Source organism: Macrobrachium rosenbergii, chromosome 4 (assembly GCF_040412425.1).
Source record: "Macrobrachium rosenbergii isolate ZJJX-2024 chromosome 4, ASM4041242v1, whole genome shotgun sequence".
Classification (NCBI taxonomy): Eukaryota; Metazoa; Arthropoda; class Malacostraca; order Decapoda; family Palaemonidae; genus Macrobrachium; species Macrobrachium rosenbergii.
The window spans coordinates 39631202-39651598 of record NC_089744.1 but is presented as its reverse complement, the minus strand read 5'-3'; the positions used below and the strand labels follow the sequence as shown (position 1 = coordinate 39651598).

The 20397-nt window shown below is 36.8% G+C and overlaps 1 protein-coding gene across 1 annotated transcript in view; it reads left to right on the top strand.

The window, feature by feature from the left end:
• LOC136832827 (uncharacterized) overlaps positions 1-9425 on the top strand; it is a 14481-nt gene extending 5056 nt beyond the window's left edge. The window contains exons 2-5 of the mRNA XM_067094477.1: positions 3567-3793; positions 5257-5409; positions 7507-7619; positions 8139-9425. Coding sequence (XP_066950578.1) covers positions 3567-3793; positions 5257-5409; positions 7507-7619; positions 8139-8583 — 938 coding nt within the window. The 3' untranslated portion in view covers positions 8584-9425. The remainder of the gene's footprint in view (positions 1-3566; positions 3794-5256; positions 5410-7506; positions 7620-8138) is intronic.
• The last annotated feature ends 10972 nt before the right edge of the window (positions 9426-20397 follow it).

Sequence of the window (20397 nt, the reverse complement as noted above, 5' to 3'; positions counted from 1 at the left end):
CAAGTTTGCTAAAATTTTACTTTTCAACTTAGAGTGGCATGCATTTGTCTAGAAACTGGCACCTCGTTTTCTGAAAATGTAAGGTATCTTTCGCATCCCCAAAGTGCAACCAGTAAGCTTTTGTAAAATCATCAGGGTAACACATTTTGGAGCCACCCCTTTAAGAATATAAATTATATATATATATATATATATATATATATATATATATATATATATATATGTATATATATATATATATATGTGTGTGTGTGTGTGTGTGTGTGTGTGTGTGTGTATGCATGTATTTGTTATTTTCATCACTAATTTATGATAGTACTGTACTTATTTCTATCAGCTATCTTATTTTCCTATTTCCTCACGTATAGACATTTTGTTCTGTGTGAGACTGTTCAGCAAGTTATACAGGTATATTATTTTGGATAGCACATCATATATAACGACAGTACTCATAATAAACTAACTGGTCTGCCACGTATTTGGTTTCATTAGCCGCTCTTCTCATGAGTGTGATAACATCCCATTCTCACCTGACTTTACGGGGAAATTTGGCTGATAAGTTTTGTCTTGTCATTTCAGCAACAAGTTATTTTATCAGACATCCCCAGCCCACGCATGATATTCTCTTTACATTACATAGTAGCTTATTCTATAGGTGTTTGAACGAACTGAATCTGCCTACTCATTGCTGCTTAGTATTCAGCGTCTAACCGCATATGATGTCATGTTGTCTTTAACCACTATGTGGTGTCATTGTCTATAGGACTACAACATCTATCCCCGTGTCGATATTGATTTACTAATATGGAGGCGCGAGTGTCTTTTCTGCCTTGACGTTACACGACTGAAGAAAAATATCTGCATTCAGTTTTTATATATATACATACACGCACGTGTGTATATATATAGTACATATATTTATATGATTGTATAATTATGTGTACCTAAAAAAAGAGAATAAATAACTAATCATTCATTTGAAGCTACGTATGTTGATCTGATATTCATGTTATTTAAAAAAACGAAAAACAAAGCGGCTGATACCATGGCATCTTGACTGGTTCCGAAAAGCATGCACCACTGAATAAATCTCTTCAAATAAAATGGCGTTTGATAATACCTGCATCCCCGTAAATCCTCTTAAAAATAGTTAATGATATTCTCGACGCCGTAATATTACGACTCCACTGAGAAAAAGGAACGAAAGAAATTATCCCTTGAACGAATAAATGTGGAACTGAACGCTGCGCGCAAATATTCCATATGGTGAAATAAACCCGTTTTTCTTGTTGAATAATGTTCTGTATTACTTCGAGTTCTCAAAATCACAAATCTGATACTTTTAAATTAAAACAAATGCTCTTGACTACAGATTAAACTTCCTTTCAGTACTTGCGCTATGTTGCTATAAATACCGGTGAAGTAATGGGGTGTGGAGGGCGGAAATCTAATGTGTCCTGCTCTCTCTCTCTCTCTCTCTCTCTCTCTCTCTCTCTCTCTCTCTCTCTCTCTCTCTCTGCTTGGTTTCCTCGTTAATTTGAGTGACACACATCTTACGTGAAAGTTTTGTCACCTAGGTAATATGCATGTATAAACGTTATTTATTGGTTTATGAGATTTTTTTTTTTTTTTAGCTCGGTAAGCTGTATAGCTCTTCGAATGAACTTGTCTAGCATCTAGTGTCGGTGATATATTTATTTTTACTTACTACATAATGGGACAATTAACTCAAAAATAATTTGGCGATAAGAAGAATATACTAACCGAAATCATATGATGACACCACAAATACCGGTTTGATTTTTTTGCACTCCACCTTTTTATCTATTAACATACCACTCCACTCTTCTATGGATACTCTAGGATCCCGTCCAACGGCGATGAATCATAATCATAGTGGACATACGATCTCAAGATCCTCCAACAGTACAGTGATATTTTTCTTTCAAAGGTCAAGATTAACTGACGGGCGTGCTTCACTTCTTCTTGAAGAGACAGATCAGGCAGTGACGTCATTCGGAACATCAGCAGGATGATCTTATTAAAGAGCTGCCCTCACGTGGAGGTTTAGGCTGTTGATTTAGTCTGTTGTGATGATAGCAGTGGTCGACCGTTGTTCGTCTTTAGAGTTGCAACGGTCTTGCAAGAGAGAGAGAGAGAGAGAGAGAGAGAGAGAGAGAGAGACTGACTCCACATCCTGATAGATAAACCGATGCTCTCAAGAATTTCCATATGTTTTCTAATTGAATAAGAAAGATTTTTTTTTTTATTTCAATGTAAGTCTTTTAATAATTTCTAACTTTATTTCCCCAGAGAATGTCTGACCAACAGAAAACGTTTCTTTTATGTTTTCCAGAGAAGCTTCACAAGTGCATGATACTATTATTTCTAAAGTTAATAACTTTATCCACTTAAGCTATGGAATTCTTTCTCAGCCAGCCTCTGTTTTAATTCATTCTACCGCTATCCTTCAAGTGAAAGGTGGAACTGTATTCCTTTCCGTTTTTACCTTGCGGACGACGTCCACTGGACAATGATGTATTTAGTCCGTCAGTCTTCTTGCTTATGTAAAAAGGTTTTCTTGAAAGCCTAGGGGAGAGGAGATGAATTCAAATTTTTTCGAGCTGACTCAAACGCTGCAATCGGCTTAGTTTTTCATAATGTTCTATTGAATAAACTCTGTAACTTAAATATATGATTTTATGCACTTACTCTCATCCTGTTTCTCAGGTTAACATTAGCAGAGTTGTTGAAGAAAGCGTTTCGATGAGTCTAGAATGATTATGCCTGGTATCCCCTGGTATTCTAGTACCTTTGTTAATTTTACTCTTTGTAAATTACCTGATAACTGATCTTCGAAATGAAGTACAGTAAACATGACAAAACAGTAGCTGCTGTTATTCGGTCTTTCCAGATGTAAAATCAAGTTACTCAACTTACCTTAGTAGTAATGCAGAGCGAGTCAATATGTGGTGTAGTTTATGGAGTATGAAGCTAAAATCCAAGGAAACAAGACCTTGCACAGCTCGTACTATGCTCCAACTCTGTGATTTACTAAAAATTAAATAACACCCTATTCAGTTATCTTGAATATTTCAGTAGTCATTTTGTTCTCGACTCCAGGCTTTTATTTTTCGGTGGACTCAAAGATATCTTACAATACTGCCAGACAACTTGATATTGCTCGTAAGGCTTCTATATCTAAAGGCATGGTGGTATTATTATTACATGCTTCCTTTGTTTTGCCATTACTGGAATGTTCTGCACTTGCATGGATGACTACATTCCTCCACCCATCCCCGGATATTTATCTCCCAGAGTGTTGGTTTGTATGTTTAAATATTTTGTTAATTAGTTTTTATGTGTTCGCGGTTTGTCATCTGTTTATGCCCCTACTGTTTACTTTTCTATATGTGAAGATTCTCTCCTTTAGAAACACATAGTTGGTATTGGCCTTTTTAAATTATCCCATCTTAATGTAAGGTCGTATTGAATAATAATAATAATAATAATAATAATAATAATAATAATAATAATAATTCTTATTATATTTCCTCCGATTCTAGGACTGCAATGGAAGAAGACGCATCCTAACACGGGAGCAAGACAATTCGTCCCCGTTAGCAATGATTTTGACTCGCCTGTCGTTGCCGGGGCGTTTAAACGCCTCGACGTAGACTCAGCGGAAAAGAGGTTCAGGCCTACAAACGAAGGATTCCATCCGGGTGTCTTTGACCACAAGACGAAAAGCTGTGTCATCAATGATGAAAATAAACCAGAGGACGATTATTATGTGAGTTTGTCGCACTTCCCTGTTACCAGAACTGGAGTGGTGTAGAAATCTTTGCAGTAGGCCTATGCTCTAAGATAAAAAAAAACACAAGGTTAAGAAAACAGAGTGAGCGAGTTTTCAACCTTTGAATGAACATGAGGCTCTCTGACATGTATATGAAATGAGAAAGTGTACGTTTTCCTAACTGTGGTCGTTAGTAATTGGGAAACTTAGTTCAGCTTACAAGTCTGAGAAGTTCAAACTAAAGAATGTTGTGGCATGTATATCATTTAGGATCTGGATGAGGGATAGGTTTTCATTTCAGCACATTTACGGAATCATTCTCCCATCGCATAATAATCTGTTAATTTTAAATCGATTATATATACAAATGAACATGCGGCATATGCATCGGCGCTCCTTCCCCTCGAAACTCACCCATATTGCTCTCTGTACTTATTTTATTTTCCATACTTTTGTTACTTTTACTTATCGACTATTATTTCAGTTCACTTTTGCAATTGAGTGGTCCTCATCTCTCTCCCTATATTGCAGACTTTTCCGTAATTCCCAGAAACCTTCAGCAATAAATTTTCTATAAATTCATTATATTTATGAATGGAGTCCATGACATTTATTCTCTATTTGACATTCTTATATTTTGTTAAGTGGAGAACCAAACAAAACCATCTAAAAGCTGAAATGGGCGTGGTTAAAATTTGGACAGTGCCACGAAAGAGTCATAGCGATGAAAAGTGATGAGTTCACACCGTTTGCAACTATGTTCATTTTAAACTCTAGCTCAGATTCAAGCTGCTATATATATATATATATATATATATATATATATATATATATATATATATATATATATATATATATATATATATACATATATATGTGTGTGTGTGTGTGTGTGTGTATGTATGTATGTGTGTGTTTGTGTGTATGTATGTATATGTACGTATGTATGTATGTTAAACTCAGAAGTTTAATGCTTTTCGAAACTACACCTTTGGGTAGCTATAATTATAGTAATATATTTCGTGGGTTGGAGGTATACGAGTCGGTCCTCTGGTGGTGGCGACTTGCGATGTGTTGTACTGTACACGGAACTGTGGATCCCTTCTGCCACGGCTGCATTGCTTTCGGTCACTCACTTTTCACCGGATTCCTTTGCTCTCCCCGCGTGGCTGTTCGACTTCCTCGGCTTTTACTTGCCCCATGCGGCTCCCTTGAGAGTCTCGGGATGTGGCTAAGTAGTCTCACCATTTGGTTCCATTCGTAAGTTTTCTGCTGAGGTTGTCAGAAAGTTTTGTTTACCATTTCAGTTCTTATCTCATCGTACGTTACGTTAAAAAAAAGTTTTCTCGGTTTAATAAATATGATGCGGTATTCAATTCCTAAACCCATGTGAATATTTTATTATGATTTCTGTAATATAAACATAACTACTACTGAAGTCGTAAGGTACCATTTTCTAGGTGCTGACGAGAGGTTCCAGTATTCAGTTCGACTGGGTTCCACAGAAGGATGGCAACATTTCCACTGGCGCCATCCAATGTGGTTTTACCAGTGACGGAGATGCGTTGTACGTTGGGCGGTTCAACTGTGGCGGAAGACTCCTTTGTGGACGGGTAAGAAGAAAGCACCACTTTATTAGTTGTTGTTGGTTTACTTTCCTTAGTTTTACAGTTTTCTATTAATAAAGATCAAAATGAGATGCGTCACTTGTTTCTTTCTGCTCTTAATCTAATAGTAACGGCACACATCATACATACATATCACATGAAGCAGCTTCAAATGAACAGTTCAGTGACCTACTTTTTTTTAATATTTAAGTTTTGTAGCAGTGACACTGATTTCTTCTAATTTTACTTCATACAAAAGATAATATACAATTTGCTTTAGCTTATAAGTCACACCACAGATTTTCAACAAATTTTTGGTGGTAGCCAGTAGTATAAAACAAAAAGTAATGATAATAATCACTAGCCGTCATAAAGTAAATCCAAAGATATCAATGCATCTCCGGTTGAGTTTGGATAATCGAGTCCAGAGGTCTATACACTAGGCCCCTTATTCACTTTATTACCTTGCCATTTTAATACTTAGTGTAAACCAGCAAATCAACCTGAGTTTGGTCGACTTCAAAAGTCTAAAGTTTAGACTTACTCATACCACCAGAAACTTCTTGAGTCAAACAGCCATCTGAAAAAAAAGCGGTACCATGTTAATAGCTACATAATACAAAATCAATTTCTTTCCGGACAACGAAACCATATTAATGAATTATGTATTCAGTGCAAGGTTGTGATTACCACCAGAATACTAATCTCTAATGACGCTCCAATATATTCTCTGACACCCACCTAGCAAGCTGAATACTTATGATGTATTAACTCGCAATTCAAAAGTAGCGCAGTGAACGGCTAACCTTTATTAGATTCTCGCGTTTTTAAATGCATTCTGAAGTTGTTGGGTTTATTAGACGTAGTTGGTAAATACGAAATAACTTAACCGTTGAAGGAGAACGTTCAAACTGTTCCTGCCCTCAGGCAGAATTGGGCGAAGTCTTGGGTCATAGCAAATGTGGTGAGTTTGAAAAATCATTTAGATTTCTAATAAAACACGCTTTTATTAAAATGCACTAAAAAGTAAAAAATAATATTTTGAGCCCAGGATTTTTTTACAATTATTCGTGTCTACAAAAATAAAAGCGTGGACCCCAAACATTAAAGGAAATGCTAGAAGAAAAGATATATATATATATATATATATATATATATATATATATATATATATATATATATATAATATATATATATATATATATATATATATATATATATATATATATATATTTTTTGTAGTGTTTTATATCCTTCCATGTTTGTAGCTAATAAATTGATATACTTTTATTTTTGTAGAGTTTTAAGAAAATTTATATAATTTTTTTTTATTTTACACTTTTTAGTTTTGACAGAAATTGTACCGATTTGTGATTGTAGCTAATGAAATTGATATACTGTCGAGCTAAAGAAGGTTTGAAAAATGCATAGAGTTATTAACTCATTCAAACGAGTCAAATAAGTTGTGAAAAATCTGGAGTTTCATACAAATCCTGAGATACTGGGAGAGGTCACTGTAGGGTCACTAGAGGTCACTACTGACCTACTGACCATGTAGAATATGTGTTGTATTGTCACCGGGATTGAAAACTAAAAGTAACCATGCAAAATTTCAAGTCCATCGGATCAATAAATGAAACACTGTCGAGACTTGAGTTACAAGATTTGATGACGGACAGACAGACCCAGAAGTCAAATTGAATAAAAGCATGTAAAAAATGCAGTTCTCTAGACTCGTATTGCTGGGTAGGGGTATGAAGCCATTTTTTGTTTGTAATTTTCCATTTGAAAGTATGGGTGAATAATAAACTGGTAAACCTGAGGACTTGTTAGTGTGTACCACTGGATCTTAAAATTTCACGTTACCTTACACAACTTGTGAAAACCTGCATATATATATATATATATATATATATATAAAAGTGATATATATATATATATATATATATATATAAATATGGTATATATATACGTGAAACAATTACATGATATTAAAGCATTTTGTATATATATATGTGTGTGTGTACACTCAATATAATTCTAGCTTTTGCTGTATCTACAACTCTCACTGAAATATCAGTAACACAGAAATCTTATTTGCAGATTAACCAAGACTTAGGACAATGTGAAGTCACTGTCCTTGGAGAGCAGTTCATGTCCAACGAATATGAAGTCTTATGCCTCAGAAGTGTCCCCATCGGTTTCACGTATAACAGGTGCTTTGTTTGATATCTCTCTCTCTCTCTCTCTCTCTCTCTCTCTCTCTCTCTCTCTCTCTCTCTCCAAATAATACTGTCGTTAATATGAAAAGCCTTTGATTTTTAACGATTCTTCCTCTATTAAGATTATGTAGCTTAAGTCATTTCTGCTTTTATTATGGGCGTGGGAGTCATGAACGCGAGGGTTTGTTACGTACAGTATGTTCCTTGAATATACTGAATGCTCTGGAAAGTAAATTTTACCACCGTAAAAAGACTTGCACGAAAGCATTACTTTATTGGCAGCAGTGTTTAGATGTTGCTTTTTACCCTGGTGCAGAATATCTGGTACTGTCTCTAGTCCGATTTTCTTACTAGATTTACTTGACCTTTGCATACAGTTAAAAAGAAGCAAAACTGAAAAAAAATGCTGTAGATATCTCTACTCGGACTGTATTAATAATTCTTATTTTTTAACCTGTTACTGTTTTTGTCAACTTATAATTCACCATAAAGTTATATTACCATTATTTTCAGCCTGTATGGTCTTAGGAGCTCCCTCATCACTCCTTCGGTTTGCCATATGATCAGCAGCAAACTAAGCATCCAGTCAAACGACAGCGGATCTCCAACTTTCACACCCCCGCCGACACCAGCCATCACAAGGACAGTAACGTCAAGCCAAACCAAATCCATCACGGTGAAGAAAGTAATTGATCTTACGAATGGCTCATCTTCCCCTAGGAGAAAATCGCCGAGCCCTGAGCCTACGCCAGTCATGGAATCAACGCCCCTTCGTCCAAAAAAGATAGAATTTCCAGTCACTCCAGACATCGCAGAAACCCCAGCCACTCCGGAAGCTAATGGCAGCTTGAAGTCCTCCCACAAAAAACAGCGAGAAAGCCCAAGCACGAAATGGCAGCGCTACGGGAAAGGATTTCGCTTAGTTCGATCCCCTCCCAGGTTTAGCCCACTGATGTGAAATGGTCTGCTTTCGTTTGTACTGTTCTCTCTGCTTTCACTTCAACTTTGGTAATGCGAAACAGCGAGGTGTATTTTTGCAATGTGATTGACGTTGAGGACTGTAAATGTTTGGGGTTGGACTGATAATATAGTGAACCTTAAATCTTAATTTGATCTCGAATAGGAAAATATTTATTTATAGTTGTACAAAAAAAAAGGTTCAGATGAAATGTTCAATGAAAGAAATCGTGTTGCCACAATATATCTCATCCATTTACACATAGAGATAATAAACAACCTACCTGAGGGTAGACTAACGATGATGGTAGATTTAGTATCTCAGTTAAGTGTACTCAAATATCCTTCAAAGGTAAATATTCTTTAAACGTAAATATTCTTTAAACGTAAGCTTGGTTTTAATGATAATGGTCTTTGGCAGAAAATCCATTCGTTCGAAAATGTATTAAAGTATCTGATGAGACCAGTAATTATTTGTATTTAAAAACAGGAAACGGCGCTCAGTACTTGCTTCTGTTTTGGAAACATTTCTTTGTGTTGAAAGTGTTAAGCTTTTCTTTTTTTCAGTCATTTATGTACAAACGGTGCTCATAGGCTGCCATTGGTAACAATGAGCTACTCTTGAAACTGCAATCACAGTTGAAATATTAGAGTAAAAGTTCGTATCCTTGAATAGTAGATTATGGTCAAACGAAAAGGTTAATCAGTGTCGAATTCTTAGCGATTTTGTGTTGATTGCCGTATTGCAAGCAAATTGTACTATATTGCAATTTAGCATTCATATTCGTAATATATATTTTATACCTTTTACTGAAATTACAGCAATAAAAATATCAAAACCCATGTTTGAATAATTGTAACCTTGCGTATTACTTTAGAGTTATTTCCAGTTTTCATAAACGTTCAAAAAACTGCATTTATCAATGAGAATCATAACGGATCTAAGCGGAGCCACAAGAGATGACCTCGATCACAGTTCGTTCTAAATGTCCCAGTCACTTGCCCACTAGGGCAGAGTCATAAATGATTCACGTCAGCGACCGTGGTAGTAGCTACGACATCAACAAAGTGGTGAGTCAACAAAGTTGGGTCTATGTTGGTGTTTCTTAGGCCTCGTGTGGCCCATCTGAAACTTATCTATGACTTTAGAAAAAAAAAAAGTTCGACGGTGGAATCTTAAGTGGGTCCCTATTAGTAAGTTTAAAAAGGTCACGGCTTTAATTTCCATCAAGAGTAAGAGGCTTTCATAAGAAGCCTAATGATTTATGTGATGGGGATCCGCATTGGTTATTCATTGGGTGTTAGAGGTTTCCTTTGCTGTTTTATTTATCACCACATCTCTATGATGTGTTTTTATTTGACACGTACGTACACATGGTACATGGATCGTCGTCCGTCGAGTGCTAATTATACGGATGATGTTTTGGATACGCGTACAGTTTACACCATACTTCTGCAGCATACATTCTGGGTGGCCCTGGGGGAGAGAGAGAGAGAGATAAATCTTTATTGTAGATGGTCCTCTTGCGCATTTCCTGCTTGTTTAACCCCCTATGTTCAGAATTCGGATGATTTACGTAAATTGATATCCCATGCATTAAGTCTCCGCTGGAAATAGAAAAAAGATCGTAAAATTTTTACAGGTTTACCTTTGTCATAATAATTGTACTAATATTCTGGATGGCAAGAAATTTGGATATGACACAGAAAACCCATTTATCCATATTTTTGCAACTTTTGACATAGATTATAGGTCCACACCAAGCCACTTTCTCACCTCCAACAATTATTTTTACTTAGGGGCCGTTGTTATGAATAAGGGCTCGTTGTATCTTACCGGGGTTAGTTTAATCTGCAACAACAACAGCACAAAATTATTTGAAACTGTCATAATCAATCTGGTTAAGCCTAAAGAATCCAATGTGCGGGGGTATTAGTATGTTCTTTGCTAAGTCAAAGGCTACCCGACGCCTATGTCCTCCTTTATTTGTTAATAATAAGATATTTTTAAAAACCTCACTCGCACCCATTATCAGAATTTTTTCTTCACAATCTTTTATTTTTAATGAAAACGAATATCCGAGAACTTTAGTCTGTGACAATATCATAAGTCCTTAACGCAAGTTTCGAAACAATTAAATGGACTTCATTAACATTTAGATTTCAGCCTACTTTTTTGGAAATGATTTGAGCCTCTAAGGATTTCTAGACTTCGAAAAGTTCCAAGATATCTTAGGAGCAGCATAATCTATTTGGCCAATAGAGGATATCTTACAAGCAAGGACATTTGAGCATTTTATTGGCGAGCAAGGAACCTGCAGGCCAGGTCAGTCCAGAGTTCTACAAGGGACCACTTGGATGCCTGAGGGTCAGATAGAAAAATGAAGATTTTCAAAGTTTTAGACATTTTTAATGACTAGGTTCTGTTGAAGATTTCAAATCTTTTGCATTCCTTTAAAAACAGGCTTTTTATGTAGCTGGGTATTCATACTTGCATGTATTCACTTCCTTGTAGGCTAGAAGGGGCCATTCTGCTAATGATGAAATATGTTGCTTAAGTTAAATAATGAGTAATTACGTCTCGTTTGTCTTCGTGTATTTTGCTAATTGACATAAAATAGTGGATTGCTAAATTTCTTAGGGAGAAGAAAGACTTGAACGGAATTAATCTTCATAGGAATGTATGTAGGTAAAGTGACTGAACGGAGAACTTGCTCACTTATCATGTCAGATTAATATATCCTAAAGTGGACTAAGCATCGTGAAAATAGCTCGTCATTTTCCCTAAGAATTGTTTTCTGCTCGATTATCAGCCATGGCGAATGGTTTCTTATCCTCTCCTAAACTTAGCAAATTAAATCATCCATGGGGCTGGAGTATGTATCTAAAATTCTTCTTTTCTCCAAATCTTATCATAAAAGGATGAGCAACTTTATGAAGAAATAGACATATTCCGCTTGTTGCTAGATGGTTATGAGATTTTCTACAGTGTCTATATATGACAGTTGTCTGTCATATATAGACACATATGACACACAACTGTGAAAGACAAAGCAGACGCGGTGACAGAGAATTTAGTGCAAAAGAAGAAAAATGCGCTAAGATCAAGAAATAGGGTTCCTGAAGAAAAGGAGTGTCATGAAATGACTAAATAAGAGGTACGAAGAGAAATTGAAATTTTGAGAAAGGTTATGGTAGTAAGAGAATTTAAAAAATGCAAAGTGAGAATGTCTGGCATAAATGGTAATGTAGTAACGGAAAATATTCATTCCAGTGCGGAAAGTGAAGCATGTTCATAAATATGTAGATCAGATGAGAGAATGAATCGCATAGTGCAAAAGTGCGTCTGAGCCAAGACAGATTTTGTTTTCTTTATTGTTCATTTAGCTCATGAATTGGTTCTAGAGGGAATGAAGAATGATCGATAAAAAGAAAAAGAGAGATCACGATTTGGTTATTTATTTTATTATTTTATTTTCGTCTTAATAGGAAGAAAGGGTGTAAATCAGATGTAGAACGGCCGATACTTGCAGACGATGCATGATTATTTAAAGGCTAATTGCAAAGGCCCTTTGATGATTTTGAACGCTTATTGGTGAAGTAAATGCCAGGTAAAGTTTTTTGTGGCAACAAAAAGACACTTAAAATTGTAAGCGACGGTTGAAATGTCTGCATTTCGTGAATGGAATTTAATTAACATATAGATATTCAAGTCTTTTAGAATTCTATGATAAGATGAATTCAAATCTTTACCGAAATCCACCGGAGTCGAAGTTGTCAGAAGACGGGTGAAAAGTGATGACATACGAAGGATGTTTGGTCTGCCATGTGCCAAAACATAATAAATGCAAGTAGAGTTAATGTTCATCTGTGCATGTATAAACAATCGACCTGTACGAAAGGAGTATAAACTGGATGTCTTGGGTGCGAGAAAGAAAGGTTGGCTCGGACATAACGCACGGCTGAGGCAGTGGTTGGATGGAGGCGTGAAAAGGTCCCTCAACATCCAGGAAGCAGGAGACCTGTACAAGACGGATGGAGTTCTACCGACGAGGCTGCAGTAAAAGTGTATCATGTGTCAGTGAAGTGCAAAGGGCTCTGTAGCGGGTTTATCTCTGATTCAGCAGTTATTGCGTGAATGGGGCAGTGCCTGGTCAATTGTTTTTCTGTAAAGCCAATCCCATATGTGAAAATTATCATTACTGAAAAGGTACACACGTATGTATATATAATAATTATGTAGTTATACTGTAATTCTTTTTCTTCACATATGTGCACAATGTCACCAATAAACTGAATTATATATATATATATATATATATATATATATATATATATATATATATATATATATATACATACATACATACATACACAGACACACATATATACATACATACATATATACACAGACACACACACATATATATATACATATATACTGTATATATATATATATATATATATATATATATATATATATATATATATATATATATATATATATATATATACAGTATATATATATGATAAAGATATCTGTGCATGTATATTCACATACTATATTAAGGTATACATGGAATTTTATGCATATGCCTACTGGTCCAGTTCAAGAGTTCGGTTGCATCTCAGTTTGGTAACAGAAACACTCCTTAGTTATAAGGCAAACGGTGCTAACATTTATATACGTGTCACGAGGTATCAGATCTGGATAACTCGGACCCCAAGCTGCTACTTTCGCTTCTATATAAGCAAGATCAAGGACGCGCTTGCTGGGAATCAGGACAGGCTTACGCCCTGAATCAGACTGAGGAAAGGTTACGTGAAAATCAGCGGTAGTGGAGCGGAGCTCTTTAAATGGCAGATGATTATTTTTCCTTTTCGAAAGCTTACTTGCCAGCAGACGAGAAAGAAGGGGAAGAAAAGAGCTGGGCAGAGCCATTTATTTTGGTGTGGCTTCTGAGTGTTTAATGATTGATTGATTATGAAATTTAAATGTTGAAGGCCAAGCGTCCGAACCCATCAGGATTATTCAGCGCCGTAATGAAGGTGAAATATACAAATTAATGATATGATTGATAATGAAGTGAATGATGATATACTAGTAAAATTCAGTGTTAAAATATGAACGTAAAAAATTAATAATGATGTTAGATTAGAACCAACAAAAAAAAAGTATATATTAAACTTTTATATTCAAAATATATACTTAGTATAAGAATAAATATGACTAAAATCTTTATTAAATATACTGAAATCATATCTCATAAAGATAACCAGATTCTTTCAGATAACTCATAAGGTTATCTACTTCAACGTCATCATTTAAAATTTCTAAAATAGTCTTCCCAGTTAGTAAGTACTGTACTTTGCCCTAAGGCGATTAAATCTAGGACAGCGCACCAGCATGTGCTCAACGGATAGCTGACCACCACAGTGAGCACAAACTGGGGCACTGGCTCCCTCTAAAACATAGCTATTAGTGAAGCGGGTATGGCCGATCCTAAGCCGTGTTAGGATGATCTCAAATCTTCTGTTATGATTAAAACCCGAACTCGAAAAATCGATACTTTTTCTAATGTTTCTGTACTTCCTATTTGTGGATAAAATCGGGGAAGTCTGTCTCTGCTGCCATTTTGTACTAATGTATCGTCTGATAACTGGACGCATATCCCAATGTGGCAACTTATTAGTTAAGAAATCACATCTTGCGGCATCCTTTGCATTACTGTCAGCCAGTTCGTTCCCTTCTAGACCAGTGTGCCCAGGAATCCAACAAAACGTTACTGATTTGTGGCGAACAGAAAGATAAAAAAAAAGCCATTCCTGAGCCTTTTGAATTAAGGGATGGGTAGGGTTAAACTTCCCCAGGGCTTCTAAAACACTCCTTGAGTCACTATATATTACTGTGGATTTGAATTTCTTATCAGATGCAAGATTTAAAGCATCAACTATGGCTGTTGCTTCAGCAGTGAATATGGATGAGGAGTCTGGTAACTTTTTTTTATATACGATTCCCCCTCATACACCACTGCACATCCTACCCGTCTTCCGATTTTGATCCGTCAGTATAGATTTTCCTGTCATTTATATGCCTCTCATCATGCTCCAAAAATTTGTTTTTGGCTTCCTCTTCCGGACGATCTTTCTTCTTTGTCTCTTTAATGCAGACATCTATTGCTGGAATAAACCATGAAGGGATATCAGGATGTTTCACTTGTAAGATCTTCTGCGTTTTTATACTTTCATCTTCCAGTTCACCCAGCTGTCTGATCTGAAATAGTATTGAAGATCTAGGTCTAAGAAGACTTGAGTCACACTATTTTAAGATCTCAAAAGAAGGATTCTCCTTTTAGCTTTTCAGCCACATGGTGTGTCTCAGACCTAGCTCATGCCTCCTCAAGTCCAGTGGCAGCTGATGGGAGTCTACATGATTACTTTCAATGGGTGAAGTTCTAAAAGCTCCAGTGCAAATCCTTAGCCCCATGTTATGCACAGCGTCCAATTCCTTGAGTTTAGTCTTTGAACCAGATGAGTATACTTGGCAGCCATAGTCTAACTTAGATAAACATACTGCATTATAAACCTCAACAACGATTTCTTATCAGCACCCCAATTAAAATTAGATACTACTTTTAAATATTTAGTGATCTCCTCACTTTCACTTTTAAGTGAAGTTTTAGATTCGGAAAATCGAAACCCTTGCTCATTAGCCCACTTGCTTACTTTATCGATGGCTCTTTGCATGAACCTGCTGCTTCATGTCCTGTGCAGTGCAGAGCCAAATCATCTACAAATAAAGAGCCTTTTACTGGTGATGATATCTTTTCTAATACTCCATTAATGGCAACAGCAAAGAGGGTGACACTAAGGACACTACCCTGAGGAACTCCCTCTTCTTGTAAGAAAGGCTGTGATACATGATTCCCAACTCTTACCTTTATATATCTTTCTGATAAAAACGAGTTTATAAATCTGATAATTTTTTCTTTAATGCCCATCTTATACAACTTTTTTATGATACCATAACGCCATGTGGTGTCATATGCCTTTTCCAAATCAAAGAAAACTCCTATTGTTTGGCTCTGTTTAGCAAAACCTTGCTGTATTTGGTTTGAGAGCCTCAGCAAGGGATCTAAAGTAGACCTACTTTTCCTAAAGCCGAAGTGGAATGGAGAAAGCAATTTATTTGTTTCTAAATCCCATACAAGTCTGGTGTTAATCATCTTTTCCATCAGGTTACAAACACAGCTGGTGAGAGTTATTGGTCTGTAGCTGCTGGGTAAAGCAGGATCCTTGTTTGGTTTCTTCATAGGGAGGATTAATGATAATTTCCAGCTCTTAGGAATACTACCAGTTTCCCAGATTTCATTTATTATATCTAAAAGAAATTTCTTTGACTTTTCTGGGAGATGCTTCAGCATTTCGTAAAGTATTTTATCTTCACCAGAGGCTGATGGTTTGGTGTTCTGCAATGCATCTTTGAGTTCCTGCAGCGTAAATTTTGCAATATATGGTTCAAAATTATTTTCACTTAAATCGAGAGAAATCTGGGCATTTCTAATGTCTTGGAATTCTAGAGAATAGTCCCCACTACTTGATATTCTCGAAAAATGTTCTCCTAATTTTTCTGCGACCCTCTCTGGTTGGGTGATTAGGTCACCATTTATCTTAAGGGTAGGCAGAGGATCAGGGACAAACTTGCCATCTAATTCTTTAATTTTCTTCCAAATCATTTTGGATGGTGTTTTTGAGCTAATGCCATTAATGTAGTAAATCCATGACTCTCTTTTTGCTTTTTTAAAATATTTGTTTTGCTTGGCCACAGCACGTTGGTAAATAACTTTGTCTTGGGCAGTTGCACTCCTCTTATACTTTTTGTAGCATTTTCTAGTGATCTTTCTCATACTACTGCAGGTTTTGTTCCACCAGGGAACTGCTGGTCTTTAGGGCTTCCCTTTTGTTGTTGGAATAGAGGCAAATGCACTGTTGATGGTGGTGTCACTGAAGTAATTATATGCCTCCGAGATAGATGGAAATGATTTCACATCCTTATCCATAAGAACAAACTCACTAAATTTCTTCCATTCTGCTTCACCTACCTTCCATTTGGGAGGTGACTCATAGGGCTGATTCTTAACTGTTTTTATATGAATTGGGAAGTGGTCACTCCCATCTGGATATTCATTTACTGACCATTCATAGTCAATGTGAACACTGGATGAGCAAAAGCTCAGATCGATAGCCGAATAAGTATTGAAGTAGATGTTATGGTAAGTCATGGCTCCATTATTGAGTATAGTGATATTATGATCATCCATAATATCCTACACACATCCTACCATTGGCATCTGTCGTGTTCCCACCCCATATGGGGTTGTGAGCATTAAAATCACCAAGGAGGAGGTAAGGAATAGAAAGCTGATTGATCAGTAAATGAATATCATTACAAGTGAAATCCAAATCAGGAGGAACATAGATGGAGCAAACAGCAATTTGCTTGTCTAAAATGAAAGTTACTGCTACAGCTTGGAGATGAGTATTAATTGATAGCAAGGGGTGTTGCAACGACTTATGCGCAATAATTGCTGCACCTCCCTTAGCTCTATCTCCGATTGTGGTGGAGAATTATATATACTGTACTTTAACCAAGGATTATATTGTGTGCTTCCAAGCTTAGTTTTCTGGAGACACACAATACCTGGGCTATGGTCATGGAGCAGTACCTTCAGCTCTTCACTTCGAGTCCTAAGACCTCTACAGTTCCATTGTAGTATTGACGTGAAAACTATTTTTTGGGCTTGGTTGAAGGCCCTTTGAATGGAGCCTTCTCATTTACTCTCTTTTGTTTATGAGTATTATCAAGAGATGATTTGGAAAGGACTGGTCTTGACAGGTTTGGTTTATTATCTGTTGATTTATGGTGTCATTTTGTTTCCCTTTCTTGTCAGTTTGTTTAAATTCAGGCTGGGGTTCTTGCATCGAGCTTAGTACTTCGTATCTATTACTAAGTGATGCATGTTTAATTGGGGGAGAGGACGAGGGGGAACGTCTCCTCTTCTGGTGCTTTTGCTCCTCAGTCTTCATTAAATCAAGCAGAGACTCTGCCTGAGATAATCCCAAGGTGGTTGGGTTAAGTACCATCTTATCCTCCTTGGAGGCTTGTGCTCTAGCCTCAACAGGCCGAGCGCCTGACCCAGATGGCTGGGCCACTACCACAGGGGTTGATGCACCTGCTACAAAAGAGGGTGCTGCCACTGCACCCCTAGTGATAGATAGGGGTAGTGGCTTAAGAACTTCAGCTTAGCTCCTAGGTTGTTGTCCTAATTGTCTTCTTGCAAAACTGATACTTATATGCTCTGCATTGCTTTATTTAGTGCAGACAGTTCAAATTTGTAAATTTCGCAGTGTTTGTTATTGGATTTATGTTCCAGTTGACAATTAACACATTTTGCTTTTCTGTTACATTCATCATGATGATGGACACCAGAGCAGTTTATACAAATTTTAGCATTTTTGCTGTTTTTAGATGGGTGGCCAAACTCAAATCAATGATAGCACTGCATTGGTCTTTGCTGGAAAGGACGTACTCGTACCCTTTCATTTTCAAATACGACATGAGAAGGTACTTCAGAGTCTACAAAGGTTAAAATGAACATGTTGGCAATAGCTGCCTTTTTCACTCCACAAACTGAAGTGGGACTCATTTCTAGAATTTATTCTTCTGTCATGTCATAAAGGTCTTTATCAAATAGTACTCCTCTCCAATAACTAAAGCTTAAGTGGGGCTTGTCTTCGTAATCATTTCATCATTTTTTATGTCCAATAAGGTTACCATGTATGCTTTGGTTGTGGATTTGGCATGAATAAGAACGGTGTTCTTCCCAAAACGAGAAATATCACCGCTCTTTATTCCTTCCACCTTTTTCTGAAGAAACCTGCAAAATTTATAGTAGTTATAATTTTCCTCCTTGGCTGAAGCTACCACCCAATAGGATGTTTAGGAGTCCTTATTTCTGCATTCTGCTTTCTCTCTGGTTTATCCTGAGCCCATTTGGATGGCACATAAACGTTCATGTCTATGGGAACTTTGTCTGTTAAGGCTCCCCGTACTGTAGCTTGACCTATTTGTATGGCACTTATCATACTACTAGCCTTTAGAGCCTCATCATGGCTACTAAAGGGGTCACCCACGCTTCCCATTTACATTCAAATCAATAAAGTTCATCCTGATTTCTACAACAGTTCAAAATGATTTCAGAGCTGTCGAGGTCATTTCATAATAACCACAACAGACTGGAAGTCTTCCATATGGAGCATTCTCAAATTTTTCACACAACCTGGCTGTGTTGAAGATTTAATTTTGGATGAAGATTTCTCAGAGAAGTCGGTGTCTTGCTTGAAGTCGTCATCAATGAAGCATGACTAGAGGGTCCACGGGAGGGGAGTCAGGAGGGATCAGGATATTTGTTATTACTGCTGTTTGTCAATTTATTTTTCGAGAAGTCATCAACACTTGGAGAAATTTCAATCTCCAAGGTGGGTGCAGAGGGTCCAGGGGTACTCGAATCCTTATACAGAAAGATTTAAGAGGGGTAAAATAATAATAATAATAATAATAATAATAATAATAATAATAATAATAATAAAAACCTGAAAACCTTAAAAAGATATCATCATCCTTTCAAGGGGATTATTCTTCCACCTAAGGCACAAGTGAGAACTGACTCCTAAATGTTCGCGTCCCTACCCTACCCCACAGGGGATGGCACAACACGATTATAGTGGCCCAAGTGTAAGCCAAACCTGCTTGCTAGGACCGAAGGTATTACGATAATACTATCATCCCCACTCTAATCGTGTTATGGGCAAACCGGATAGAATGCCGAGAGTCCTATCCCCAGAACCGGATCCCTCTGGAATCCGTGGTCCAGCCCTAAAGAATAGTTCCGACGATATCTCTCAGGTCCGAGCATTATCGGGCGGCTTATTGTCCTACCACAGTTCCCACTATTTAGCTCCGGATATAAACCCAATCCCAGTTATATCTTTCCCTGTTTATCAGGTCCAATAAATTTTAGCAAAAGCGGAAAATTCCACAAAATTTAATTCAAAGAAATATATATAATGGTCTATGGGACTCTTGGACTCAAACCCGGGAAGACTCCGTGGGTTCAAGAGCCCCCTCATCACGTCAAGGTGGTCCCAAATCGAAGAGGTTCTGAGTTTTTAATAATCATCGAGAGAATTTTGTCGATCTTCGAGATTTTGTTCAAGTAGTGACACACCATTTCAAAGGAATGTTTGCTTGTGATTTTAGTTTCTAGGCAATTATTGGATCGGAAAATATCCATCTAGGGATTCGTTTTATAGTCTAGGACATCATTGTCTACTGACGATGCACTCCAACAAAGTTCTTTTCTTTTGTAGTTTGGTTTTTGGTTTAGAGTCAGCTGGCCTCATGCCAGCACGGGTACCTGTCCTAAGTAGAGTAACATGTGAAATGAAGTCTGAAGCATGGTGTGGACCTCCGGACTCATCGTCCCCTGCAGAGACAAAATTTGTGTAATGCACCACAGCTAGTAATGGTTAATAAAAAAAAAGTAATACATTAAGATGAGTTACATTGCGGAGAATCTGAAATCTGCTAAGCAAAGAACACTGGTAAAGTTAGTTTTACTGGGCTCATAGCAAAAACTAACGGCAATAAGCCACGCCGTTCTTACCAGAACTGTAATGACTAAGATTGTCATTGAGAGGATATTTGCGTAACCTTTACTTTTAGGTCAATTTTCTAACATTGAGAATATAAATT